This window comes from Ambystoma mexicanum, chromosome 13, assembly GCF_040938575.1.
Source record: "Ambystoma mexicanum isolate Mex_15411 chromosome 13, UKY_AmexF1_1, whole genome shotgun sequence".
Classification (NCBI taxonomy): domain Eukaryota; kingdom Metazoa; phylum Chordata; class Amphibia; order Caudata; family Ambystomatidae; genus Ambystoma; species Ambystoma mexicanum.
Genome location: NC_090938.1, coordinates 476,723,312 through 476,748,413, shown reverse-complemented (window position 1 = coordinate 476,748,413; position 25,102 = coordinate 476,723,312). Strand labels below are relative to the sequence as shown.

The 25,102-nt window shown below is 44.4% G+C and overlaps 1 protein-coding gene across 1 annotated transcript in view; it reads right to left on the bottom strand.

Moving 5' to 3' along the window:
* The window catches only part of LOC138521346 (parathyroid hormone/parathyroid hormone-related peptide receptor-like), a 280,555-nt gene that overhangs the window by 164,389 nt on the left and 91,064 nt on the right, over window positions 1-25,102 (bottom strand). Inside the window, exons 2-3 of the mRNA XM_069634105.1 lie at window positions 15,216-15,321; window positions 4,339-4,449 (exon numbers count right to left, since the gene is read on the bottom strand). Of these exons, the coding sequence (XP_069490206.1) occupies window positions 4,339-4,449; window positions 15,216-15,321 (217 nt within the window). The remainder of the gene's footprint in view (window positions 1-4,338; window positions 4,450-15,215; window positions 15,322-25,102) is intronic.

Below are 25,102 nucleotides of genomic sequence, written 5' to 3'. Positions count from 1 at the left end.
CCCTAAAAGAGATGAACAAATACTTAGTTCTTAGAATCTTGATTTTTCCAAATTTCAACAATCCCTATGATACATATGTAGCAGAGAATTGGGAACAAAATTTGAATCATAGCTCAAATAAAATTATTGAACTACCGATTGAGAACACAGACAGGGAACATAGAAGAATTGAAAAAGAAAAAATACAAAACAATGGATAATATTTTGAAACAACACCAGGATGAAGTAAAATTGAGCAAGTGACGTAAAGTGTTTAGTAATGATCAAGTCTATAGGATGGATAGGGTATACACATTTCAAACTAAACATGATGAAAGAAATAAACCATCCAGGGGCAGCACACCGGGAACCTCTCAGGGAAGTTCAGATGCAGACAGTGACAGTGTAAGACCAATTCACATTCAGGGTGCTGGTAGTGAACAGACAGGGGAAAGCTCCAACACAGTCGTTATGACTAAAACAAGTTTTTTAAGCAAATCAAATGGTATCGAAGAGGGAACAAATTGCAGAATTTAAAACAAGTAAGATTTCTGGACCCTCCACATACCAATACTTCAGTCATCATCATTAGGTTTATTCGGCCATCGGGCCATCAAAGTACATCCTATCACAATATTACAGATAATCCAAAACATAGTACAATAAATTAAATCACAGGATAGGGGAAAGAGAGAGAATCAACTCCGTGGGTTCAGCCGCATTTTACTCCACTTTGCCATGACACAAAGGTTTGAGGTCCGCGCCAGTTAGGGGAGTATCCCTCAGAGATGTGCCAGGTGGGCAGTCTGGTCCAGAGTAGGGATACCGGCTGATTGAAACCCCTCTTTCATTCAAGGTACAGAAAACAATTGAAAGTGACCACAACCTTCTATTGATGTCTTGGGCGGGGCTTGTGCCCCGAAAAGCCATTCTATTCACCGGCCGTCGAATCAAACAAGCAGAAAACCCGGCTTCGCCTCACTTCAGGAAATATAAGAACTATAAAAGAAAAACAAATTATGGATCCAGGGTCAACATTACCGGGTTCAGTTACCAAGAGACCTGGTTATTTACCTCTACTGTCTCCCCATAGGGTGAGTTTCACAGGAAAGAAACGGAAACAGCCACGACACAACCACACCTTCGATCGAAAGGTGGTCGTGAAGCGCCGTGAAATGAGAACCTTGAAAAATATTGCACTTCGCCACCAAACTGAAGAGGCTTGGATCGCATATTACAAGGGAGCGAAGCACTACAAATCGTGGTTTAAACACTACAGTTTGACTTTTTATCAAAATGACGCTGGAGCCATGTTGAACACCTGGGCCTCCAGAAACACAAGAGACTTCTGGACCTTATTGAAGAGCATAAACGGCCAGAAGGCCCCGTTACTCTCAAATGCCGTCTCTGAACAAAAATGGGTCACCCACTTTACTGACTTGTTTTGTCCCCCCTCAATTCCTGAAGTGAAGGAAATATTGATGAGTCAGGAACCTTGGATATCTCTAACAGATGTAGATGACACCATCAGAGTAATTGTCAAACTTAAGTCCTCGAGAGCCCCGGGCCATGATGGCCTGACAAACATTGATCTCAAAAGACATCCAGAAGAATGGGCAGCAGTAATTAGCGAAATCTTCAACCACTGTCAAAAATCAAAACAAATTCCAGAATCGTGGACAGAAGCAGTACTGGTCCCAATCTTCAAAAAAGGATGCAGAGAAAGCCCGGCCAACTATAGGCCAATTGCCCTGCTGGACATCATTGGTAACATTTTCGTGACACTGCTGCTCTCGCATTTTCAAAAATGGGCCAGAGGTTCACCCTCCACCGATGTGTTTCAGACAGGATTTCAGAAGGGAGCCTGTACGGCAATCAACTTACTAGTTTTAAACATCATAAAATCTAAAGAGAAATCAGGCGCTCCAAAGGTACATCTGGCACTAGAGGACCTCTCGCAGGCTTTCTACATGGTGAACCGCAGTAAACTTTGGTCAAAATTAAGAACCTGGAATTGTCCTCCACCGGTGCTTGAACCAATAATGGCTTTACACACAGCAACATCGATGCGTGTCCGATTGAGCCAACAAGGTCAACTTTCAAACATCATTTATAACGAGGGGTCAAGCAAGGCTGCCCACTGGCACCAGCGCTTTTTATCGCCTTCATTGGAGATTTCCAAGTCTCCGAAAACAAAATTCGATCCTTCCCTCCTAAGGTTGGACTGAGCAAAGTTTCCAGATTGTGGTACGCTGACGATCTTATACTCATGGATCAGACCAAAATAGGACTTCAACGTCAATTATCGAACCTGACATCTTATATGAAAAACAACAACCTGGAAATTAACAAACAGAAGACAAAAGTCCTCCTTTTTTCAAAATCAATAAATGAAGGTAAAGTCTCTTGTGCGTGGTTCCTAGAAAACAAAAAATTGAAGTGGTAAAAGAATATAAATACCTCGGTGTATGGATCGATAACTCCTTGAAAGAAAACAGCATGCAGAAATCCCTATGGGACAAAACAAGAAATCTGACGGCACAAACAAGAGCCGTGGATTAAAAATGTGGAAAATTTTCGTGGATCCCGGCACTGCAATTTTACAAATCCAAAGTCGTGCCAGCATTAACATACGGAATGAGTGCCAATTTAAATTTGCCAACGGAAATCTGGGTCCAGCTTGAAGGTTTTCTGTGGAAGTTAGTCCTGGGACTTCCAAAGTCAGCACCTATGGCGGCAATTCGGCGAGACTTGGGCCTGGTGTCTCTAGCGTCAGTGGTGGAGCAAAGTGCAATGCAGTTGTATAGAAAAACTCTGCTGACGAATACTCTCCCAGTTTTCCAGGTGGTAGCCGACGAAATAAAGAGCGGGGGATGCAAACCACTCAACAACTGGGTAAGAAAACTCCAAGGAAAATTGGAAGAGATAGCCTGTAGAGAAGAACTCCTGATTACAAATCCGGACAGAGTGAAGACCAAAATGGAGTAGCAAGACTGGATCACCACCAATGAAAAGATCCTGGCCTACAAGTTACTAAAGCATCTTCCACCTGGCCATAATAAATTTAAAACGCCGCTGAAGTACTGTGAAAAATGTGCAGACAAGGAGCTGAGAAAACTCTTCATGAGAACCCTCCTAAACCTGCTCCATACCAGGGAAATCTTGGCTATCAGATCTCAATCTCCCATAGCTACATGTCGTCTCTGTGCCATGAATACCTCACGTGCCACCCGAGGCACTTGTCTATTTGTGTAAATATGTGTCTTTTGTTAAAATTACACCTTGTTTTTACGACAAAATTTAGTACTATTACTAATTTTTGCTCCTGGGGATCTCTATGAGCTAGCATATATCAATCTAGCTCCACTGCTAACACAAAGGTGACCTCCCCCTGCCTCAATGACAAGGGTAGCCTTTGACTCTAATCCTCTTTGATATTCCTGTTTAACCCTCTAGAGTCAGGCCCCCTCACAAAATAGAGGGTCTCCGCCCCTTAATATGTTATTATTGAGATACAACGTGACGAACAATACAGAAAGAAATGTCTTTAGTTATGTAACTCCAGAGAGGAGAATGTGCAGTGCAATTTCCAAAATTAACAAACAAAAATAGTAAAGTTAATTACTGCTAATTTCACATTCATGAACCCAACAGTTCAAGTTACCTGTGTGTTCTCATTATTTTTCCTACAACAAAATCGTTTTTCTAGTTAGTTGCAGAACTCCATGGCCTTATAGACCTTGGGGAGGGAGTATTAATGTTTGACATAATGACTCTTTCCACACTGTAGCCCTCAGCTTTGCCCCAGGCAATAACTTGGGGTGGGTCATTATCCTCAGCCTATAAGGCCTAATTATTAGATTCTGTGTGTCCCAAACCATGATATATTATTTCAAAGCCTTCACAATCTCCAAATATCCAAAAAACCTTATAATCACACTCAATAGTGAATACACATCTTTATAGCCGCAACACCGATCTTACTCTGCCAAAGCCCACTCTGCCCCCAAGAAATTGCTGAAAATGTCTTATCTGCATCTAGTTTACACAAACCATCTTAATTCAACTTTAGGTCTTCCTCGAGTCAATGAGAAGGTACAGCACATTATCTGCGTCTCCACTGACCCTGAACAGAGAAGCTTTATAATGATGTGTTAGACATTTTTTTCAATTGATGCAAACACATCTAATCTGATGTCAATGGGTATCTGAAAACAAGGGACAGAACTCACAGCCCAGTCAGTGAACACTCAGACTGCATGCTGGTCCATTAAAATGAGTTAGAGAGTCAGGCCTGGACGCGGCAAGTCAAGGCCTAGTTGGTGGTTGGGAACTCAGAAGCAGGATACGTGCAATTACCTTTGTGGTTGAAGTCGTAGATGTACTCTGGACACTGCACGCTCACGAGCTGGTTCTTCATGGCTGAAGGCCAGCAAATGATTCCGTCCCATTCAGGAAAACAGCTGAAGTCTGTGGAAAAGACAAGGGAGACGTGTAGCGCAAACAAGTTCATAAATTAGGTAATTTCACAACAGTGGGACTGCCACAGATCTGTGTATGGGCTTATTACCTTGGCATATTGGAGTTGGGAGTACTGCCTGATGGGAGCAGGTGATTCTAAGGATGGTGTAGGCATGCCGGCTAGAAGACATGTCTAGAAATGACAGTTGTCTACTAAAGGCTTGTCACTCCCAGACATTCGGTTTGGTACAGGATCTTAGAATCTGGATTGCCACAGTGGGATAGCTCCTGGATTGGCACTGTTGGCTAGAAACTAGCCACATTAGAGTGCTGCCTAGATTGGATTACCTACTGACTGGCACCTGGATTGGTGCAGCTAAAACCCTGCCTTCACATAACTACCTTCTTTGTCTCTCAGATCAGACCAGCAGGGTATGTGTGATGCCATAGGTGCATCCTCTTAGTTTGGTGCAGCTATGTGTGATGGGACAGCTGGACGAGTTGCGTGATGGCACAGTTGGAGGTTTCTGAGATTGGCACAACTCCTGTATTATCACAGCTGGATGTATCTTGCACTGCAGCAGCGGGATGCCACTGGAATTAGTTGAGTTGGCTGTTCCTTGCATTAGCACAGCTGGAAGTCCTTAGTTTTAGTAATCACTATTGAAATAGTAGTGCGAGTTCTCTTCTTTGATTGGCAGAGTTTTCTGTTTCTTCTAGTGACACATCAGGATCCCTCCTTCATGGGCACAGCTTGCTGTCTCTTGGATCAGCAGAGCTGCATGGATGCCTACAGTGTTGATGGCCGACTTGGCACAGCAAGAGGTCTTTTGGATTCTTGCAGTCAGATGTCTCCAGAATTGGCAAAGTTACATGATATGTGGCTTACACATCAAGATGCAGGGTGGACTGGCACTGCTGGGTGTTTCTTTGAAAGTCAGATGTCTTCTGAATGAACACTGCAGGATGCCCCTTGAATGGGCACGGCTGGCTTTCATTTGGGTTATACAGCTAGGTGTCTCTCAAAATAGTTCAGACAGATGCGTTTTGGATTGGAATAGCTCGGTGGGTGCTGGGTTGAGTGCATATGAGTGTGTTGTGACTCGCACAGGTGGGTGCCCATTGGACTAGCACACCTGAATTCATTTTGGATTGGAGCAGCAGAGTTCCTCATAGCTGGGCACAATAGCTTTTCTCTTGATTTGGCATGGAACGCCGTTTCAAGCTTTGGCACAGCTATATTTCTATTGGACTGGCACAGGTTGGTGTCTCTTATATATGTCTTTTGGTTTAACATACATTGATTTTGCTTCTATTAGACCATTTGGGTGCCTCTTAATTATAACAGATGGCTGTCTATAGAGCAGATATTGGCAGATGTCTCTTGAAACAGAGCCGATGGAGGATCCTTGGATTGCCATCTGTGGATGTCTCTTGGAGTGCCATGGATGAATGCCCCTTGCAATCCTGCGGATGGAGGTTTCTGGGAGCAGCACAGACGGTTGCCTTTTGAATGAGTACGGTTGGCTCTGTTTTGGCAGAACTCATTGTATCTTGAGTTAGCAGAGCCTGAGTATTTTGAATCAACGCAGTTGGGTGGTTTTTGAGTTAGCACAGACGTATGTATATTGGGGTAGCACATATTCATGGCTGGCAGAGGATGGTGGCCCATAAAACAGCTGGTGTGTGTCTCGGATTAACAGAGTTGAATATCACTTAAATTAGCACTGGTTGATGTCTCTATTTGAATTAACAATGATTAATCCATCTTGAATTAGTACAGTTGGGTGTGCCTCCGTGTACTACAATGGATGTCACATTGCCTCTTCTTGAATATTATTGGGTTTACCCACCAGGACCGATTCACGATTCGTCAAATCCAGGCGGGTTGACCACGGTAACTTATTTTAGGGCATGCCAACAGGCAAACTGAGCGATGCGCAGCCTGTTGTCAGTTTTCACAGTGCCACGCATCTACCTCTTGATAAGGAGGCAGAAGAAGGCAGTGTCTGGTGCCCACGCAGAAGAAAGGTGAAGGCAATGAGGCTGTTGGGGATGGAGGAGGGTCGAAGCCACCCATTTAGAAGTGGGAGAAGGGTCCAGATGGGCTGGAGGGGAGGCTTTCCAAGAACAGGAGTATAGGGGACGGAATAGGGTGGGAGAGTGGGAGTCGAGGTGGGCGTAGAGGTGAAGGCTGCTGAAGAAGAGCAGTATGGGGTGGCGTATCCGCCATTGAGAAACTACGAGTGGGACAGCCATTTTAAAGAACGCAGAGAGCGGCATGCCGGATTTGGCTGCATGGGATTGGAGGAGTGGACATTTGATGAGCTGGGGTTTGATTGTACACATATGACCATGTTATTTGGATTCATTTCTATAAAATCAGCATTGGCGGGTCTCTTTTCAACCTACACAGATGGATAACCCTTGGATGTGGGTATATCTGGCAGGGCCACGGACTAGCACGCATGTCTATCTCTCTCTCTCTCGCTCTCTCTCTTGGGTTAGCATAGCTGTCTAGTAGTGTGTACATGGGTGGCGCTAGACTAGTGCTAGGGAAGATTGAACCCCTCCCTCTGTGAGACAGTAAGCATCACTCTGTTGTGACGCTCAGCCCATGACGCAGACGGCAAGAGCCTGACACATTTCTCACCTCGGACTGTGCTGTATTTGCTTATTTATTCTACAGATTAGGGCAATGCGTTCATTTTCAACTTGCCATGTATAAGTGTCCGTGACCATTTTAAAGCACTGTGAAAGGTCCCGCGGCCTCTGTTGTTTAAAACAATAAGCTCTCGCCCCCTTACTGCTATGTAAGACCCATGCTCGTCTCAATTTTTTAAAACACCCAATTTACTTGTTTTCAACATTCATTTTAAACACGCCTTTTTCTCGAAAATCAAGGAGTCGGCAAACATTTACAACACCCTTATCCTTGAAAATATTTTACCTGCACAAGACAACAAAACCAGACATCACTGTTCATTGCCCTACTTGTCACCACATCACAGAGTTGTTTTATAGAAGCACCTTCTGAATACAATGTGCAAGTGTGCAGGCATTACACTGTTTCAGGCTTACGCTTACGTGATGCAGGCATCTACTGTGGGGATTAGGCAGAATGGGGAGCTTTGGAATGCCAATGGCCCCTTCCCAGTGAGATGATTCTTGCCAGGGAAAGGAGCCATTAGCACTCTCCAATTAACACCTGTCCCAGCCCAATAATAAAAGATAAGACATTAAAGAAGCAGACCTGGGGAATTACCTGGTGGTGTGTGAAGCCCAGCTGCAAGGAGGCAGGCCTAGCACTCTATTCCTCCTTTGGGTATGAGGATGGGTACCACACAGAAGTTTAAATGCCACCGCGGGGGTTCCTGCCACACCCTGCTGGCAGCTGAAGACCCCATTTGGGTTGCGTTCGAGAGGTGTGCCAGTCCATCAGCCTTCATACCATCAAGAAGCCCCCCTCCTCCTGCTCAGCCCTAGTGCCGTGCTCATGTCCTTCTGATCTCTTATATCTTTACAGCACTCTTTGCCCAGTTGACAGATAATCAGTGTCATAAAAGTTGGCAAAAGAACTGGGCTGCAGCTCAAGAGAGGCCAGTTTACCAGGTCTTCCACGTGTAACCTAAGGAAGTTTCTTTGCAAATGTGCTTATTCTTTTGTTAATGGCAAATGCAATGCTTTGCTCATTTCCAGGTACATCACCCATGCAAGAGCACATCCTCTGCCACGAGCACATCAAGCTCCAAACAACAGTTGCAAGGCAGTTTCATGCACTGTTGCTTCTGCAGAGGTGTCTTTGTACTGCGTGGATATGCGGATGGTTTGTTTACTGTAGTAACGAGAAGTACACAGTGCATGTTACAAAAAAACACTGCCCTCTTATGTTTATGAGCAAAACAATGGGCCTCATTACAGGTCGGGTGGTCCGGAATTAACAGTGGCGGTAAACCCGCCACCACTGTTAATTCCGGACCGCCTGATCCCGAGTCCTGCAGGCGGGAGGTGATGTTCCCGCCAGGTCTGATCTGCCGGTGTTTCCACTTCCCTATTCCGATTGAGTCCTATGGGACTCAATGGGAATGGGGATTTACCGAATTCCGCCTCCGGAATTCCCGGGACACCAGGGTCGTAATGCCCTGGTATTTCCGGGAGTCACGGAGGCAGAATGGTAATACGAGTCGGGCGGTTATATTACATCATGTCTGTATGAAGTATTGCCATGCTGCATCCTATTTTGTACCAGAGTAGCTCTACTTTCCTGCTTCACTGCATCATCTTTCCCTGTACCAGTAAAGGGCTTCATTAATGTTACCTATCATGGCCCAAAGCTGTCCCTACGTATCCTTGCTCTTCCATTTTCAATGTTCTTATCCCACCGCCAGGTCTACATAGCACGTGATGCACAAACAATTTATATGCAATGAATTTCTGGTGAATAAATACCCGGTAGGCAGGGGCTTTGAGAGCTATTGTATAAGTAGGCAAATCCAAGAGTACTTGCCGCCATGGGACAGGAGACCTCTTTGGGTTTACATTGGACACCACCAGCCGTTACGATCCTGTATCCTCAAATTGAATGGGGCTCAAAATGGCAGAATTGTTTCACATCTTGATGAAGCAAAGACCAGTGGAGTAGAGAGCAGTACTACCAGGACCATGGGCTACTGCCCTGAGCTCTGGCCCCTCTGCAAATGCAGTCAAAGTAGTGCATTATTATAATTAGGGTATGTATTGAGAATGGACTTTGCTTTGGGAGCAACAGAGCACTTTACAATCATATGGGTAAGAACACAGGGAGGGTGGGCAATTGGCAGCATGGGAGAAGACAGTGGGGAGCATATCACAGAGTCTTAGGTAAGGTGGGGAGTGCAGGGTGTGTGGACCTAAGTGTTAAGGAGGAGCCATTCCTTGAAGAGGAAGCTCTGGAGCTCTTTCCTGAACTGTAGAAATAATGGGGCAAATCTGATGTTGACGGGGAGGAGGTTCCAAAGTCTTGGAGCGTAGACAGAGAAGGCCTGTCTTCTGTTTCTTTCCTTCCTGCACTGTCGTAATTCAAATCTGCACATTTTCTTACTTCTGGTGGATTGCAGGCCTTTGGAGATGCTGAGTTTCTCAGCGAGATAGCTTGGGGACTTCAGGATGACAGCCTTGTAGATGATGCAACAGGATTTGAAGGTGATACAGGTTTGTAGTGGGAGTCAGTGCAGTTCAATCAGGGTCAGGGTGATGTGGTAGAATTTGCACAGTTCTTTCATGAGCCTTGCTGCATCATGCAGGACACATTTCGGGGGTGCCAGGGTGTGTGCCAGAAGGCCTTTCAACAGGGAATTGCCACCATCCAGGTGGGAGAGGACCAATGCTTGGATAGTGGATCTGAAGTTGTTTTCTGGTATGAAGGACTTGATTTTCTTTGTTGCTATGTGCTGTTTGAACGTGAGCCGTCTGTCGATGTTGAACCCAAGGAATTTGGCCCAGGGGACCAGCTTGGATATGAATCCCTTGAGGTTCATAGCAGAGAGCCAGGTCTAGATGTCAGGGTGTTGGTGTTGTTGGTCAGCAGTAGGAATTGACTCTTGGAGGGGTTGAGCTTCAGGAAAGCACTGGACATCCTGGACTGGATCAATGTCCAGGAGGCCTTGAGCCTGTGGATGTCTTTGATGGAGGATATCTAGAGGTAGATCTGTGTGTCATCTGTGTATTGGGAACTGTGGATGCTGTGTGGAGAGAGGAGTGCTCCGAAAGGTTCCATGTAAAGATTGAAGATCACAGGGGACAGGATGAATCCTTGAGGGACTCCACAGGTGATAGCTAGAGCTGCTGACCTGGAAGAATCCATTTGTATGAACTGCTGGTGGTTCGTAAGTTGGGATTCGAACCAGTTTAGGATGATCTCGCTAATCCCCATGTGCTGATATAAATTGTTAGTGAGTGTCTGGTGGTCTACTGTGTCAATTGCTGCTGAGAGGTCAAGGAGAACTAGGAGGCAAGGATGGCCATCATCAAGGATTTCAAGGGCATTGTCGTTCACCTTGATGGTAGCCATTTCTGTACTGCATCTGGGACTGAAGCCAGATTGGTAGGACTCAAGGAGGGGATTGGCTTCGATGTATAGGAGGAGTTGTGTGGCTACTGCTTTCTCAAGGATGTAGCCTAGAAAGGGAAGATGGATATTGGAGCGGTAGTTGCTGAGATCGTCGGGGTCCAGTGTTGGTTTCTTATGAAGCAGTAGGATTTGTCTGGTCTTGAGGGCCAGAATTTTACAGTAGCCTGTGGGATTTACAACACATTGGCACAGCATTGTGACAATCACATCAACAGAAAATTGGTCTAGTCCCTCGCATGAGTAACTAGGGTGGGAACATTTTTGTGCAAAGAACCAGAAGGCGAAATAGACTCAGCTTGTTTATCAAAGTGCTAAATTGGGATTAGGAGGTGGTCAGTTCGGATTGATGACAGTCCAAAAGGTCGAACATGGATTGAGTTTCACTACCAAATAACCAAGAAAAGTTCAGTGAATTTCAGGCAATAATGTCAACTAACAGGATGGTTTGGGTTTGAGCAAACAAAAGCTTGGGCAGGCACATATAAAAAGCAATCAGAATATAGGGGAATTTTAAGTAGGGCAATATTAGACATTTCAAAATGTGGGTCTTTCATAGCAAGAGCATTTTCTGAAAAGGAAAATGGTTACTATGGGGACATTTTCTGGAAAGTCAGTGTTTGAAGGGCAAAGTGAATCGATGCTAGTTCTCGTCAGACTTGTTCACAGGTATTTCGAGTATAGGCTCATGTTCAACCATCATGTAAAAACCCTGCCTAATAAATGTTCTCTGATTGGAAATCAGCAGAACAACCCATTAGGATGAGTAGGTTGGAAGCCAAGTTACACACTTAGAAAAAATGAAGAACTTACACAGAGTGAAAAAGAAGCAAGACAGGTCTGGGAGGGGGAGTGAGTAGGAATGTGGGTGCATAAAGATGGAATTGCAAAGGTTCAAAGAGCAATATAAACAACAGAAAGGTCCACAAACAGAGGGGCAGCTAACTGTTCAATAGAGGGGTAGGCTAAGAGAGAAGGGGCACAAAGAGTAAACTATACAACAGAGAGGCGCACAGAAGGAAATTAATAGAAATGGAGTGATGAGCCCAGTAGGACACAAGAGCTATTTTGGGATATGGCCAGGGTGAAGCTGGGCCCTTTTAAACCTATATCAGTGAGTACCTGCACTTCATTTTTTGATTACAAGCACTGTGTTTAAAAAATCATTCATGTGATGGAAGCAGCAGCAAACGTACAGAGCCAGAGCACAAAAGCCTGCCCAGGCAATATCAATAGACCTCCATTATAAAGCCAAAGGCTTAACTGCTGGGCTTAGCCTTTGTATGGTTCACGCCTCCAATGATTAGCATCTCCTTGTGAAACTAAATAGCCTGTGGATTGGGGTATAAGATGCATCTAATGGGCTAAAGGAAGGTGAAATAGCTATGTAGCCTCCTGGACTCGGGTGGCGGTTGTTCAATAGCACAATGAGTTGAATGACCCCACACACTAACAGATTCCTAAACTGCCATCCAGCCTCCCAAAATGTTGAGGCTGGCTCCGCCCCTGAGTGTGTAATGACACTGCTTTGCCAAGTGCTTCTATTTTCCATTCTGCTTAGCTCCTTGGAACCCCAAAGAGCCAAATACAGCAGTTGCAGGTTGTTCAAAATGCATCTGTCGTCCTTGTATACTCACTACCAAGACGGTCGGCTATTTCCCAGTTTCGAAGGAATCTCCACTGGCTACCGGTACAGCAGAGGATCGTGTTTAAGACTCTCTGCTTAGTTTTCAAGTGTATTCATGGGCTTGCCCTTAGCTATCTTTCTACAAAGATTGCTGCTTACCATGCAGATCGGCCTCTGATCATCAGGACAGCATCTTTTGGTAGTTCCACCATCGGGATCTGTCTCTTGGGGTAATAGGTGCTTTTCCTGTGCAGGTCCGCGAGCCTGTTGCCATTTCATCTTAGGGAAAATGAATCCCTCTCTGAATTTCGAAAAAAGTTGAAAACGTATCTGTTTGAAGAACTGTGATTTTGAATGTCCCGCCTCTCCAACATCATAAGATCTGCGCCGTTGAGGCAATTTTTTTGCATGGTTCCTCTGGATATGCGCAATATAAATGTAAAAATCTAAAAAAAACAAAACCAGGTCTAGTACTACAGAGACGCACAGCCATGCAAAGGAGAGCCACAAAGGGGCTTCGTGGTGGGGTTGCAGAGGGGCACGTTTGTGCGGGCGCTTGCCATACATGTGATCCTTCCATTCGTACTAGGACAGCAGACGCACGCAAATCTATGAATGGTTGTCCACAAATTGTGCATAACAGGAACTTAATTCTGCAGTGTGTGCTATGCAGATCATCACGCTCACTCATATCACCCACTCACTCACTCATACTTACTCACTCCTCCCCTTTCCATGCGTCCCTTTGTGGTAGGAGTGAAGAGGCCCACTGCTCTGCATCGCCTGGTCCAAAGATGTATTAAATGAAAGAGCAAGCACTTAGAACTGGAACAGTGTAAATGAGAACAATGACATTGGGCGGAGCAGTTCCTTTGCAGGGTTCTTTTTAAGGTGTCAGTGTATGCATGGGTAGAGTGGATGCCAGGTGGTGTGGGGGAATATATGTCGGTGGGAACATGTGATGGTGACGTTACAGACACAGAAGAATATGGATTATGTGCATTACTTGTTAAGATTAATTCATTGAGTACAGTTAGACGGCTTTGGGGGGCACGAGGGAGAGGAGTGGGTGCTGGGGGGAGAGACGACTCCCCTGCTTGCTCCATGTGCCCCTTGCCTGGAGATGAGTGCATTTTTAAAGGCTGGGAGAGTGGTTCCTTTTGTTGTATATCCAGGGGCAGGGAGGACCAGTGGTGGGGTAGCAGCAGGGTGAAGGAGCAGAAGCAGGAGGCAGAGCGCAGTGGGCGGGGCCCTGGGACAGTCAGAGTGAGTAGGGTTTGAGATCTAAGAGTGTAAGGAAGGGAGTAGAAGGAGAAGGCCTCATCCAGGCACGGGGGCATTCCACGAATGGACTTAAGCACAGGGTCCTGTGATTCATAGAGAGACACCCAGTGTGGAGACTGTGGCCGGTATAGCAGAGAAGCATGGGAGGTTTTAGGGAGCGGGAGTTGCAAAGTTGAGGATTTTATTTAGGAGGGCTAATCAGTAGAAGAGAAGAAGGCTGGTGCAGTAGTCAGAACGGCTGGGGACCAGGGTGGAAATCAAAGATTTAGTTGATTGAAGGTTGAGGTGAGGATTGGTATTGAGAATATTGAGAACGTTTATCTGGTCTCTGTGGCAACAAGGTAATGAAGTGGTGAAGCTTTAGTTCACTCTTTAAAGAGGACTCCAAGATTGCACGTTTTGGAGATGGATTGTAATGTCAGGAAGTCCTGTTATATTTACCAACTGGCACTACAAATGTTCCACGAATCTGGATTAAAATTGACATACTAGGGTCACCATGTTGAAAATCTTTTAAATCACTGACCTTGGCATACGACCTCCTTACGGTAAGAACGTATAATGGCACCTTTCCGGGCCGTACACACTGTCTAGGGCTACAGTTTGCACGACTCCAACATCTGGTCCTTTTTCTTCTAATGTGATGACAATGTTGGTCAAACTTTGATGATGTCAAAATTAAGTGAAATTTGTGTAATTTGTGTTATAACAACAATGTCTGAAAATGTTGTAAAACTATTAAGTTTGTATCCCTCATCTAATAGAGAATATTGTTTAAATGTATTCTTTCTACTAGATTTAAAGTTTGATTATTCATAATACAGCCCCCGAAGAAGAGAACCTTTCTCAAAACGCGTTGAGCAACTTGTCTGGAACAATAAATCCTGAACCAACCAAATATCAAGTTATAAGTTGTGATCTTTTGTATATTAGTGAAAAATGAAAATGTCATGGTTACTTTACCTAATGATCAGACTATGTGAAGCCTAAATCCTACTCTAGAAATTGAATGTCTAAATAATTTTTATTCAGGTAACAGAATGAATATTGAATCACTTACCCTTAAATACTTGCCTATATAGCCCTAGACAGTGTGCAGGGGAACGGAAGTTCCCTAATAGGGAACTTATTCTGTTCTCACTTGGTCCGCAACCTATATGCCAGGGTTGTTATCTTTCTCCCCCACACCTTGACCTCACATAACAACTACAAAAATATAATCTCTAACTATTCAAACTAGTTAAGATACACTTTGGAGTGCTTGGTGTTAACTCACATTTGGTACCTTTCCGTGCTGACTAACTCCAAGTCTGCCGGCAGGGGCTCTGATCGACCGGCAGGCCTGACCTGCCGGCAGATAAATGCGTGAATCACCAGCACCATTACTAACTGTGTAGGTTATTCCGGCAACCCCGTCTCTGCCACCCATAATATCCCAGAAATACCAGAATACCAGGCAGCGGAGATGGCACGGTAGATCCCCGGTATCCTGCCGGAATTACTAGCGGGATACCAGGAACTCAGAATGAGTCCCAGAACCATCACACACAAACCATGTGCCATGCGCCATAGAGGGGGATTTGCCAAGGGTTTTCTCATGGGAATCCCTGATATATATAACTGTGAAGGCACTGCTGGAGATATTTAATCAACAGCAATCCAGATACTGCCTAAACACACTTTGCATTCAGAGCTACACGACCTGCTTTTAAACATATTACTTTAAGCTGATATGGAAGCTTGGATCCCACATGTTACCTTGAATCCTGTTCAGTTTGGCTTTCATGTCTTTCAGGCACTTAGTGTTGGCTTCTTCTAGGAGGTAGATCTGCTCTTCTTTGGTGATGACATCATCCGTGTCCACCTGCCCCGGGGAGAGAAGCAGAAGTGCATAAGGTTCCGTCCGAGTTCTCACCTTAGTGTCACAGCATTGTCTATGATGGTTTGAGACTTTTGCAGGTCTCCTCCGTTGCTTTTCAATATTATCCCCTCAGAAGATACCTTTGATGCCACGGGAGATAATCGACAGCGCCATTGCTGTATACTTTAGACTCGTTTCACAAGCAGCAAATGTAACACTCTCAACACAGATGCAAGCAACACTTTTCATAGGCTGTAGGAGGAAGGGAATACAGTTTGGATTTCCTGCTTCACACTTGAACAGGTAATGCTCTCTATTCTGTTCATGACATAGGACTGAAATCATGGTGTATTAAAGCGTGGAAGGGTCCCAACATGTTGGATTGGGAATGAGTGTGACAGGAACCACAAGCACATATCTTGCACCATGCCATTGCTATCAAGAATGTCCCCAGTTTACTCAGGACATCTCGTATACTAAATATAAACAGAGCGATAACTGTCAACCAGGATGGAACACATACATAAGGCAGTACAGACTCATGCTCACTACACTCAGTGAATGGCGCTTTTCTTTTGTGTGATTCTGAGGTATGGGCAGGCGACGTCACAAAGTTGAGCCTCACATTGGTTGGCGAGAAATGAGTCAGCACAAATAATGCACCTGTCCACCCCCCCTTTCATACAAAAGTGTTGGGTAGCCACATCTGACACTTATGTATCATAGAGGGGCCCACTTGGACGCTGGGAGCGTATTTCACCATGCAGGTATAACATTGTTTAAAAAAAAAACATTTCAGTCACAGTGGGGCAAATTGGACTCACTCCTCATCCTTTTAAACAACGGGCCAAGCAACAGGGGACTGGGATTTTGCATCCAGTACATTTAGTGCCACCCAGCCGGTGGTTTGAGAAGGATCCCCTGGACTCTGGACCACCTCCCAAACTCGGTAATATCCCTCTGTGGCGACCAGAAGATATGTGTGGAGAACTCCCCACCTTGCCAGCCACAGAAGCCCTTGAGCCGAAACCCTTTGACAACTGCAAAGTCTGGGCTCTGTGCTAGAGAGAACCACAAATATGCACTGTCTGTGCCTTTGAACACCGGTCCTGTATTATGACAGAGAATTTGCAAGCACCTTTAGTCAGAAACGACACTACCCTTGAGCACAGTGAAGATGACCTACATTGGCTCATTATTGAAGCCATAGAACCCGACTACACTAACTACACCACTGGGACCCGCCTCTTAAAATTGTAACAAAAATGGATTTATAGACTTCAAGCCGACAGGACCAGTCTGAATGACTATTAACAATGGACTAGTCTCGTTTAAGTTTTTTCAAGACAGACACCTATGACACATTCAACTCTGTAGACTTTTTAAACCTCTTTGTTTTGTTTTAGCAATGCTTTATCTAGCAATGTTTTTTTCATACCCATCATTTGGTCTTCTAATAAGCGCCATTTATCCATTTACTTCTACCCACTAAGACACTTTAAGATGGTTGCCCAAGATGGCCATCCAGTCAGGAAACAAATTTTGCTAGGAGACGTATGCTAGTCTTTTGCATTCAAACATCTGTCTTTCTCACAGCTGCTACCGCTGGGTACCGCAGTCACTACAGGATCGCAATGTGTACTTCCTGCCTTTCTTTACACTATGTGTGCCGCGTTCACAAGATTGCTGTGCATAGTTTGCTTAGAGAATAAATGTAGTGTGAGGAGCCAGGAATGAAACGCGGACACAAGTTGACATGGTTTTGACTAAAGACTTTTATTTAAAAGAAAAGTGGTTGGAAACATGCCTTACTATCCCTAATCTCAGAGGAATTTCTCTACTGCAAAAGACACTAATGCTTCTGTCAATGTCAGATGTCCAAATAAAAGTAAGTCTTGTTTCGTAATCCTATTCTGGCACTCACACTCTAAAATAACTAAGGTAAAAAGGGTAATGGTCTTAGACTTCTTCAAGTGTTCACAAATGGTATATGTTCATCATTAGAGTTCAGAATCCAACATAAAGGTTTTTCCTCATGGACAAAAGTTCACAGTTCTTGGGAGACCGTCCTTAGGTTCTTTGCATTTAACCTCCAGTTTCAAAAGAATCACCAAGTTTCCAAGAGTACTTCCTCTCTCCCCTTAGAGTTTTCACATAGCTTCAGGATCTTGCTCCCTTCCTTTCGCCCCATGTTTTCTCTTTACTTCTAGTTTCAAAGACACCTTTCTCCCCAGGGATCTTTCCTTCTCTTTATACACTTTTGTTCACAGTTTACAATGTCACTGTTTTTCTTTAACTTCTTCTGTTAATATGTCACAACGATGACTCAAGGTCTCCAAGACATGATTTTCTCTTGAGCCACATCATTATAGATCATAAATGGCTTTTCCTTTTCACAGTTTATACAACAGATACATTTGTCTTCACCTGGTATACTGCCAGGAGTTTTATATCTAAAACATTCAACGCTTTGTAGTATCATGGGAAAATGACTCCTTTCCCCTGATGTTTGACAGGCTGGGGTCACTAACCTGCCCCACACTGTCACTTGTCTTGTCAAAAGTTCACAAGGCCAACTGGATATTTTTCTTCTTTGGCATCTCACAGGTTTTGTCTTCCCCTACATGAATTTTGCGTTTTTCACTAGTTATGAGCCTCCACGCATGTATATTTCTTTCAGTTTGTTCTATTTTTAAGTAATGGTATCGGTGCACTAGCCACCCAGTACCCATTCACTTTCCCTGGGCTTACTGGTTGCCTTTGGCGTGGACTCGTCTCCATCTGCTTCGTCGAATTGTCTCAGTGTGAGCCCGACTAAGCGCTGTCTTGCCCCTGTGCACTCTCCTCAATGCATGGTTCCCGCAGTGTTTCCCTCGCTGGCGATAAACTGCTTGTACCTGCTCCTTGCCTTGGTGAGGTCGGGTTGGCCTCTCTGCTGTCTGCCTCAGGGTGTCTTTCCCAAGCATGGTGTTGAGCTGGGTTACCAAATGGCGCGCAGACCCATGTTTGCAGCTCTCTCTGTTCCTCCTGCTTCTCACTTTCCTTCTCTAAATAGACTCTAATGGGCCTCAGGCCTGCAGGTTAAGGAAACAAACTCTTCTGCCAATCTGGCTAACTCAGTAGACTGGAGCACCAGCTTTCCACCTCAGATGGCCAGCTGTCTTCTTTTCCTTCCTCAGTAGACTCTAACGGGCCTCACCCCAGCTGGGTAAGTAAATGAGCTCTCCTGCCAGCCAGGAGACTGTGAGCCCCAGCTTTCCTCCTCAGCTGCCCATCTCTCCCCCCGCTGGACCCATCTCCCCTGGGGTCTGTGCAGGTTCAGCAAACTGTGAGCCCAAGTTCTGGTCAGCTAGGCAGCTTCTTCTCCTTCTGCTGGGGCAATCTCTCCTCCTTGCCTCTGTCAGGGATTCCACTGCCTCCAGGTAAGCATCCCCGTCTTCTCTCTTGTGGCGTCTATCCTTCCACATAGACTGTGCAGGGAGGGCTCCATTGTCACTATCCGAGTCTTTCCTTGCTTTATATTTGCTCTGGCTAATCAGATTTGGGGAAAGACTAGACTGCTGATAGTGGTTCTAATTAGAAGTGATCATTATTGCTCCTTGCTTTTTTATTGTCTCATTTATTGGAAAGAGACTAGACTGCTGACAGTGGTTTCCCTTAGGGGTGATCATCATTCCTCTATTCTTCTTCCTTGTCACAGTACTGAGAAAGTGATCTTTATTGAGGTGACTCTTCTCTTCTTCGTCCCAGTACATTTTAGGTGAATGGTATGAGGGGTATAATGTATGAGTCTATTAGGGGAGGGATTGTTCTTATAATTATAGGACAGTGGTTTAAGGTCCTCTGACTGCCAGGAATACTGCGTTCCATCTAGCGATTCCACTTTACTCCCATTAGGATTGTATCCCCCACATGGTTCTCCCTCTGTGATCAGACTGAGCTATCATAATGCTGTGTAATAATGTTTTTCTGCATGGATATCAAATAAACAAAGAAACATGATGAGGGGGAATTAAGATGTAAATATTATGGAGGGGTGTGTATTTGGTTAGGAATTATTGTGGTGCAAAGTGATGCAAAGTGTAAAATGTTGTCTTGTTTCTTTATATTATGTGTTTAATTGCAGGTATCCAAAGTGGCAAATCCAGGGTGCTATGGTGTTTTGGCCATGTTTCTTTTCAAGCCAAGTAGTGAAAAAGGGATAGAAAATTGTTTTATGCTATGTACTTAACCTGTTTCTTTTCTATTCACTTTAGATACAACTAACATATTACCCCGGCAGGGACAGTTCCTGGACACGGGATCAGAGGCGACGGGATCGGAGGTGATGGGATCAGAGACCCCGGACCGAAGTATGGGGATGAAGATAAAGAGCCTGACGTGCCAAAAAAGATGACATCCGTGAAGGAGACTCCATGGAGTGGCAGACCAGAGACATTTCGCTGGGGATGCTGTCATGTGGAAAATTGGTGCAAAGACTGATGGGCAGGACCCCCAGAGGCGTGGTCATGAGGATTCTGGGTATCAAAAAGTGAACATGATTGGTCTTCATTTTGTCTTGTTCATCTTCAGTTTGTTTATTTTCATGTGTCGCTGATGGAGCATATTACTGTGCTGTGTTCTGCCAGTTTGGACTCAAACTGGGCACAATGGAAGTTGTTTATTTTTATTTTATTTTATTATTTTATTTTTGTGCATACACACTGAAAAAAAAGGTTACTCCATGAAATACATACATGCTGGGACTATGGTTAAAAACCTATGGTATTATGCAGTACGAACCTTCAATGGACGTGTAATCCGGAACACTTCAGTCGGAAGTGTACAACGACTTTATCCTGTTACATATGCACATGCGTGTGAACTGATGTACACATTTGATTTGTTTATTTCATTTTACTTTACATTGAGATGACATTTATTCTTTACGAGGCATACTTTGTTTTCATTACTATGCTTTTTTAAAACCATTATTTGGAGAGGTATTCTGTGATACATGCATTTTAGTTGACATGGTTTCTTCAGCATTGACATCACGGGCGGTCGTAGCTGTCAGAAAAGGAGGGCATATGTAGGGATCTATGGCAGTAATTATTTTAAAAGCATCCAACAAAATGAGTGCAGATGACAGTGATTTCAATAAAAACAGCCATAAAAACAGCCAGTTAAATGGGTAAGTGGAATCACAGGACAACAATTTCAGTGGGGTTAGTGTAAATGCAGAAAAGAGATGGAAAATTATGGAAAGCAGGTGAAATTCCACATCGAGTCATTGTAACAGTGAATTAAGCCTTCAATGGCAAAGCAGAATGTTTGCAGAAAGACAGTGGATTCAAAGTGCATTATACACTTAACCAACTAACTTCCCTATTAAATGACACCCCAGTAACTAATTAGTCCTCCTGATTAACATTGCAATGCAATGTCAGTGAACACAGATGGACATTCTGTCTTGTTGTTTTTTCCTCTCTTTTTGCTCCATGGAAAGGAGAAATATGCACTGTAAAAAAATGAATGGTTGTCTTTCTGTGTTCTGAAATTTCTTTTTCTGTGCAGGAAATAAGTTGCTACACATACATGCTCTCGTGAGTGATTGGACAGTGGACTCAGGAGCCTACGATTTGCTGAGACATGTCAGACAAGAGGCAGCTTTGGTCTTGATTGACAGGCACCTTAAATAAATAGGGGGTAAACTGAAGAGCTGGGCTCTTCTTTTCCTGTGCTTCTGCTGGGTACTTCTGCTTTGCTGCCGGCTGCCGAGAGGATTCAAAGGCTGCAGTCCTAGTATGCCTGAGAGTCCAAGGCCACTTCTCGGGAGTGCCAGTGATCGTGCGGGGCTTGGAAAGGCTTCCTCGCAGACAGGCAGGAGTAAAGAAAGGGTCGCGTAGATAAGCCACAGCTACTTCAAGTCATTATGTAAGTATTTGTGGAATTGAGGAGAGCATTGGACGACTGCCAATTATCTCTCTGACTGTTTAGACAAGAATAGGTCATTATTTTCAACATTGTTTTTTTATTTCGCACACTGGGAACTGACAATTTTTTTTTGCAATGCACGTTTATATTTTGTCTCTTAGATAACCGCAGTGGTGTCAATCTGTTGGTAAGAGCTCATAACTGTAGTATCATGAAATGTAATGTTTTGTTTCTTGTTTTATAAATAGCTGGATTAAAAAAATTATAACTGCAATAACAGAAGCAAAGTTGGTGTCTATTGTTTTTTTTTCTCCTTTTCATGTGTCTAATGATCACTATTTCAGTGGGGAAGGTAACTAGGAGACCCCTTGGAGATTACATCATGGCGGTAAAAGTGTTTACCGCCGAAGTAAAATAAGAAACAAAAGGGAAATATATATATAAGCTCGAAAGCTGGTGTGTTGTATGAGTGCATTCAGCCATGCATGCTGGGGCTGAATGGGGGCCTTCAAGGGCGTAGGCTAATGATGTAGATAAGTCATTAGCACAAGGTATATGCAATCTATGCACAGTCTATGACATCATTTGTGACCTTACCGGGTTCCTTCTAAATATGCTAAGTCTGGGTGGATGCCTACAGTCAACCCTAGTATAGGGCAGAGTTATAAAACGGGGAAGGTTTGTCTTATCATATAGGGCAGTGTTATGATTATGCTCACCACTAATTTACCACCAAAATAACATAGTGCCAATTTACCGCAAGTATACCATGATACTAAAATACCACCAAGTTAGCTAATAGCCCAAAGACAAAACCTCCAACAGTTCCATCTAGCGAGTCCACTTTACTCCCTTTAGGATTGTCTCCCCCCACATGTTTCTCCCTCGGTGAGCCACACAGGGTTGGGGTCCGGTAGTGGCTGCCCTTCCCTGGCCATATGGGGAGAGACTCTCCCAGGGAAAATAGTGGTGACATCGCTAGATTCATCACAGTAGCCTGACATTTGTTTCTCCCCTTAATTTTAGAAAATCTGTGAAAAAAGAATGGCAATAGTTTTTCAAAATGTTTATAACATTTTATAGGATTAGACAAAAATATCACGATTACAATGCCACCATAAACTGGCAAATGTTTTGATAAATAAGTATTATTCTCTATCTTTTTAATGTATGTGTATCTGAAATTTGCTATTTTGTCTTATGCCGGCTTAAGACATTATTGCCAGTTTCCAGCCAACTATTTAGCACATTATTACCAGTTTACATACTGCCCAGTTATCAGATTATCTTTTGCTTAGTAACCAGATAATTACCAGTTTCCTTTATGCCCCAACTTACCACATCAATGCCAGTTTGTCGAATGCCCTCTTTGTACATAATTTCCTTTTATTAATAAGCCCCATATTATGGGTGGTTTTCCAGTATGTTCACTCAACTCATTATTGACTGGCCTTAATTGCCCTCTCTTGCTGGTGCCCGAAAGGAGGGAGGCTAATGCTCCCGATGGCGATCTAGTCAGTGTCTGATGTTGGATTGCAGTGTGGCTGTGGTGGACAGAACTTCCACACCCAGTGCGCCAGAGCCAGCAGATAGGTCTAGGTGGGGGCTCTGACAGCACTTTGCCATAGGAGCTATCCTCTGGCATGCGCACATTACTTGCTGCGTCACTATGGCAAGGACCCACCATGCACATTTGATAGGGGTGGAGTGGAGCAGTGGAGGGATTTGTACTGGTTGTAGTGCCAGAGAAATGACTATGGGCCTCATTACACGGACGGCGGTGGACCAAGGTGCTATTAGCACCTTGGTCCATGCCGGTAAAATACCGGCACCGCCTTGGTGGAAAGGGGAATTACCGCCCTATTCCAGGGTTGGTGGGGTGGTAATTCCCCCTTCCCCCATTGCCCTTCCCCATTCTCATTTTTGCCCCATAGGGCATAATGGGAATGGGGAAGGTGCTAATTACGGCACCGCAAATTGCGGTACCGTAATTAGCTCCCTGGTCCCTTTGCGGGTTGTTTTTTAACGCCTGCAAAAAGCAGGCATTAAAGTCTCCAACCCGCAAAGGGACCTCGTAGTAAGGCGGTAAGGGTTAACGGTCACCGGTACCATTACCTATGTGCATTTGTATTATCTGTAATACTTACCTAGAGTGTGGTCAGAAACCTGTGGGTGTATTCTGTGTGGATTCTTGTATCCTAATTATGATGGTGTTATTGTCCAAGCGTCTACTCTTATCTTAAGGACCCAGTCTTATCTTACATCTGGAAGTCTCTACGCATAGTGTCTACCACCAGATATGGGACTCCCATTTTAGGGTAAAGAGTGAGTTAGGCCTTAACTGGCTATTTATGGTTTTTATCTCTACGCTATGCTGTGTGTAATATTTTCCTTGATTACTTATTTTTCCTTACATAGATATTTTATGTGTCCCCTTGTCATAGAAGTGCATATTTTTCAATATACCAGTGTGGAATATTTCTTTGTGGTGGCCCTTGGGATAAATTGTACCTCAATGCTAGCCTCCCCCCCTCTGAACTTAGGCCTGACTGCTCTGCTACACTTACAATTGGAGAGTATGGCCTTTCTTTTTAGGTGACACACTGTTTATTAGGTTAGGTAGTTGCACAGTCCTCAAGTGCAGCAGGGGAAATTGATTTCTCCAGCATTGGATCTACCATAGATTCACATGGCCTGTCCCCGCAGTCCCCCCACTTACCTGCGTTCCTGGATCACCCTGGGTGTGCCGCTGGGGAAAAGGACTGGGTTGGGAAAGGCAATAGGTATAGGAGTCTCCCAAACCCTTAGGAAGAAAGACTAGGAGAGAATAAATATACAACACAAGGAAAGGTGGACAAAGTAATACTGGCTAGTGTACAGTCTTTTAGTGATTGGTTGGAATACATCCAGATCTTGACTTCAGCCCCAGTACATTAGCAGTTTTCTATTTTTATATAAAAAAGGAGGTAACAGATTATACACTAGAGCATATTATAACTATTAGTCTTATGCAGCAGCATTTAAAAAAACGAAAAAGATACCTTTAACATTTTTTAAAAAGTCCTTATAAACTGCACTTCATATTACCAAAACATGTATTCAAAATCCTTACTTGAGAAACAGCCTAGCCAGGGTTGTCTCAACATCCACTATGCTGCAGATGGTCTTTCAGGGTGCTCCTGGGCCTTTAGAACGGGCAGGCAGGGCAGCGGCCATATGGGCGGGACCCCAAAGTCCCTTTTGTATTAGGGACTGCGTATGCCAGAGGCAGCTGGCGCATTAACAGCTGTGTGGGTGACCCCTGAAAGGAGTCCTGCCCAGGCTGTGTATGTCAGAAGCAGCCTGGCGATAATTGCAGCGAAAGCGGGAGGCCTCACTGAAGTCCTTTTAGCTGGGTCGCGTCTGCCAGCAGCAGCCCTGGGATTTAGAGCGGGTCGGCCATGACAGGGGGCGGGCCCAGCAACAGTCACGCTGGGGAGCGCTGTGTAATGTGGGGGTAGCCTGGGCAGTGGTGGTGAAGATGGGTGCTCCCGGCATACTCACATGCGGGTGCCAGACAACAAGCTTGCCCACAGCGGTAATGGAATGGTGGAGCCCTCTATGGGCACGGGGCATCACGTAAATGAATTCTAGGCGCCACAGTGGCGATCCTACCTATTTCCTGTTAAACTACTTCAATATACTCGCATTTTAAGACATACGTATATTCCCAGTTTGCAAATTCCAGTATACTCCTTGTTTGGCATACATAGTATGCTCCCAGTTTGCAGCAATCCAGAATATATACAGTGGGAACTATTAGGCTTTGCAGATTTGTTTTTGCAGGATGGCAACTTTGCCTTTTTTTGTCACTGTTTTTACCTCTTCA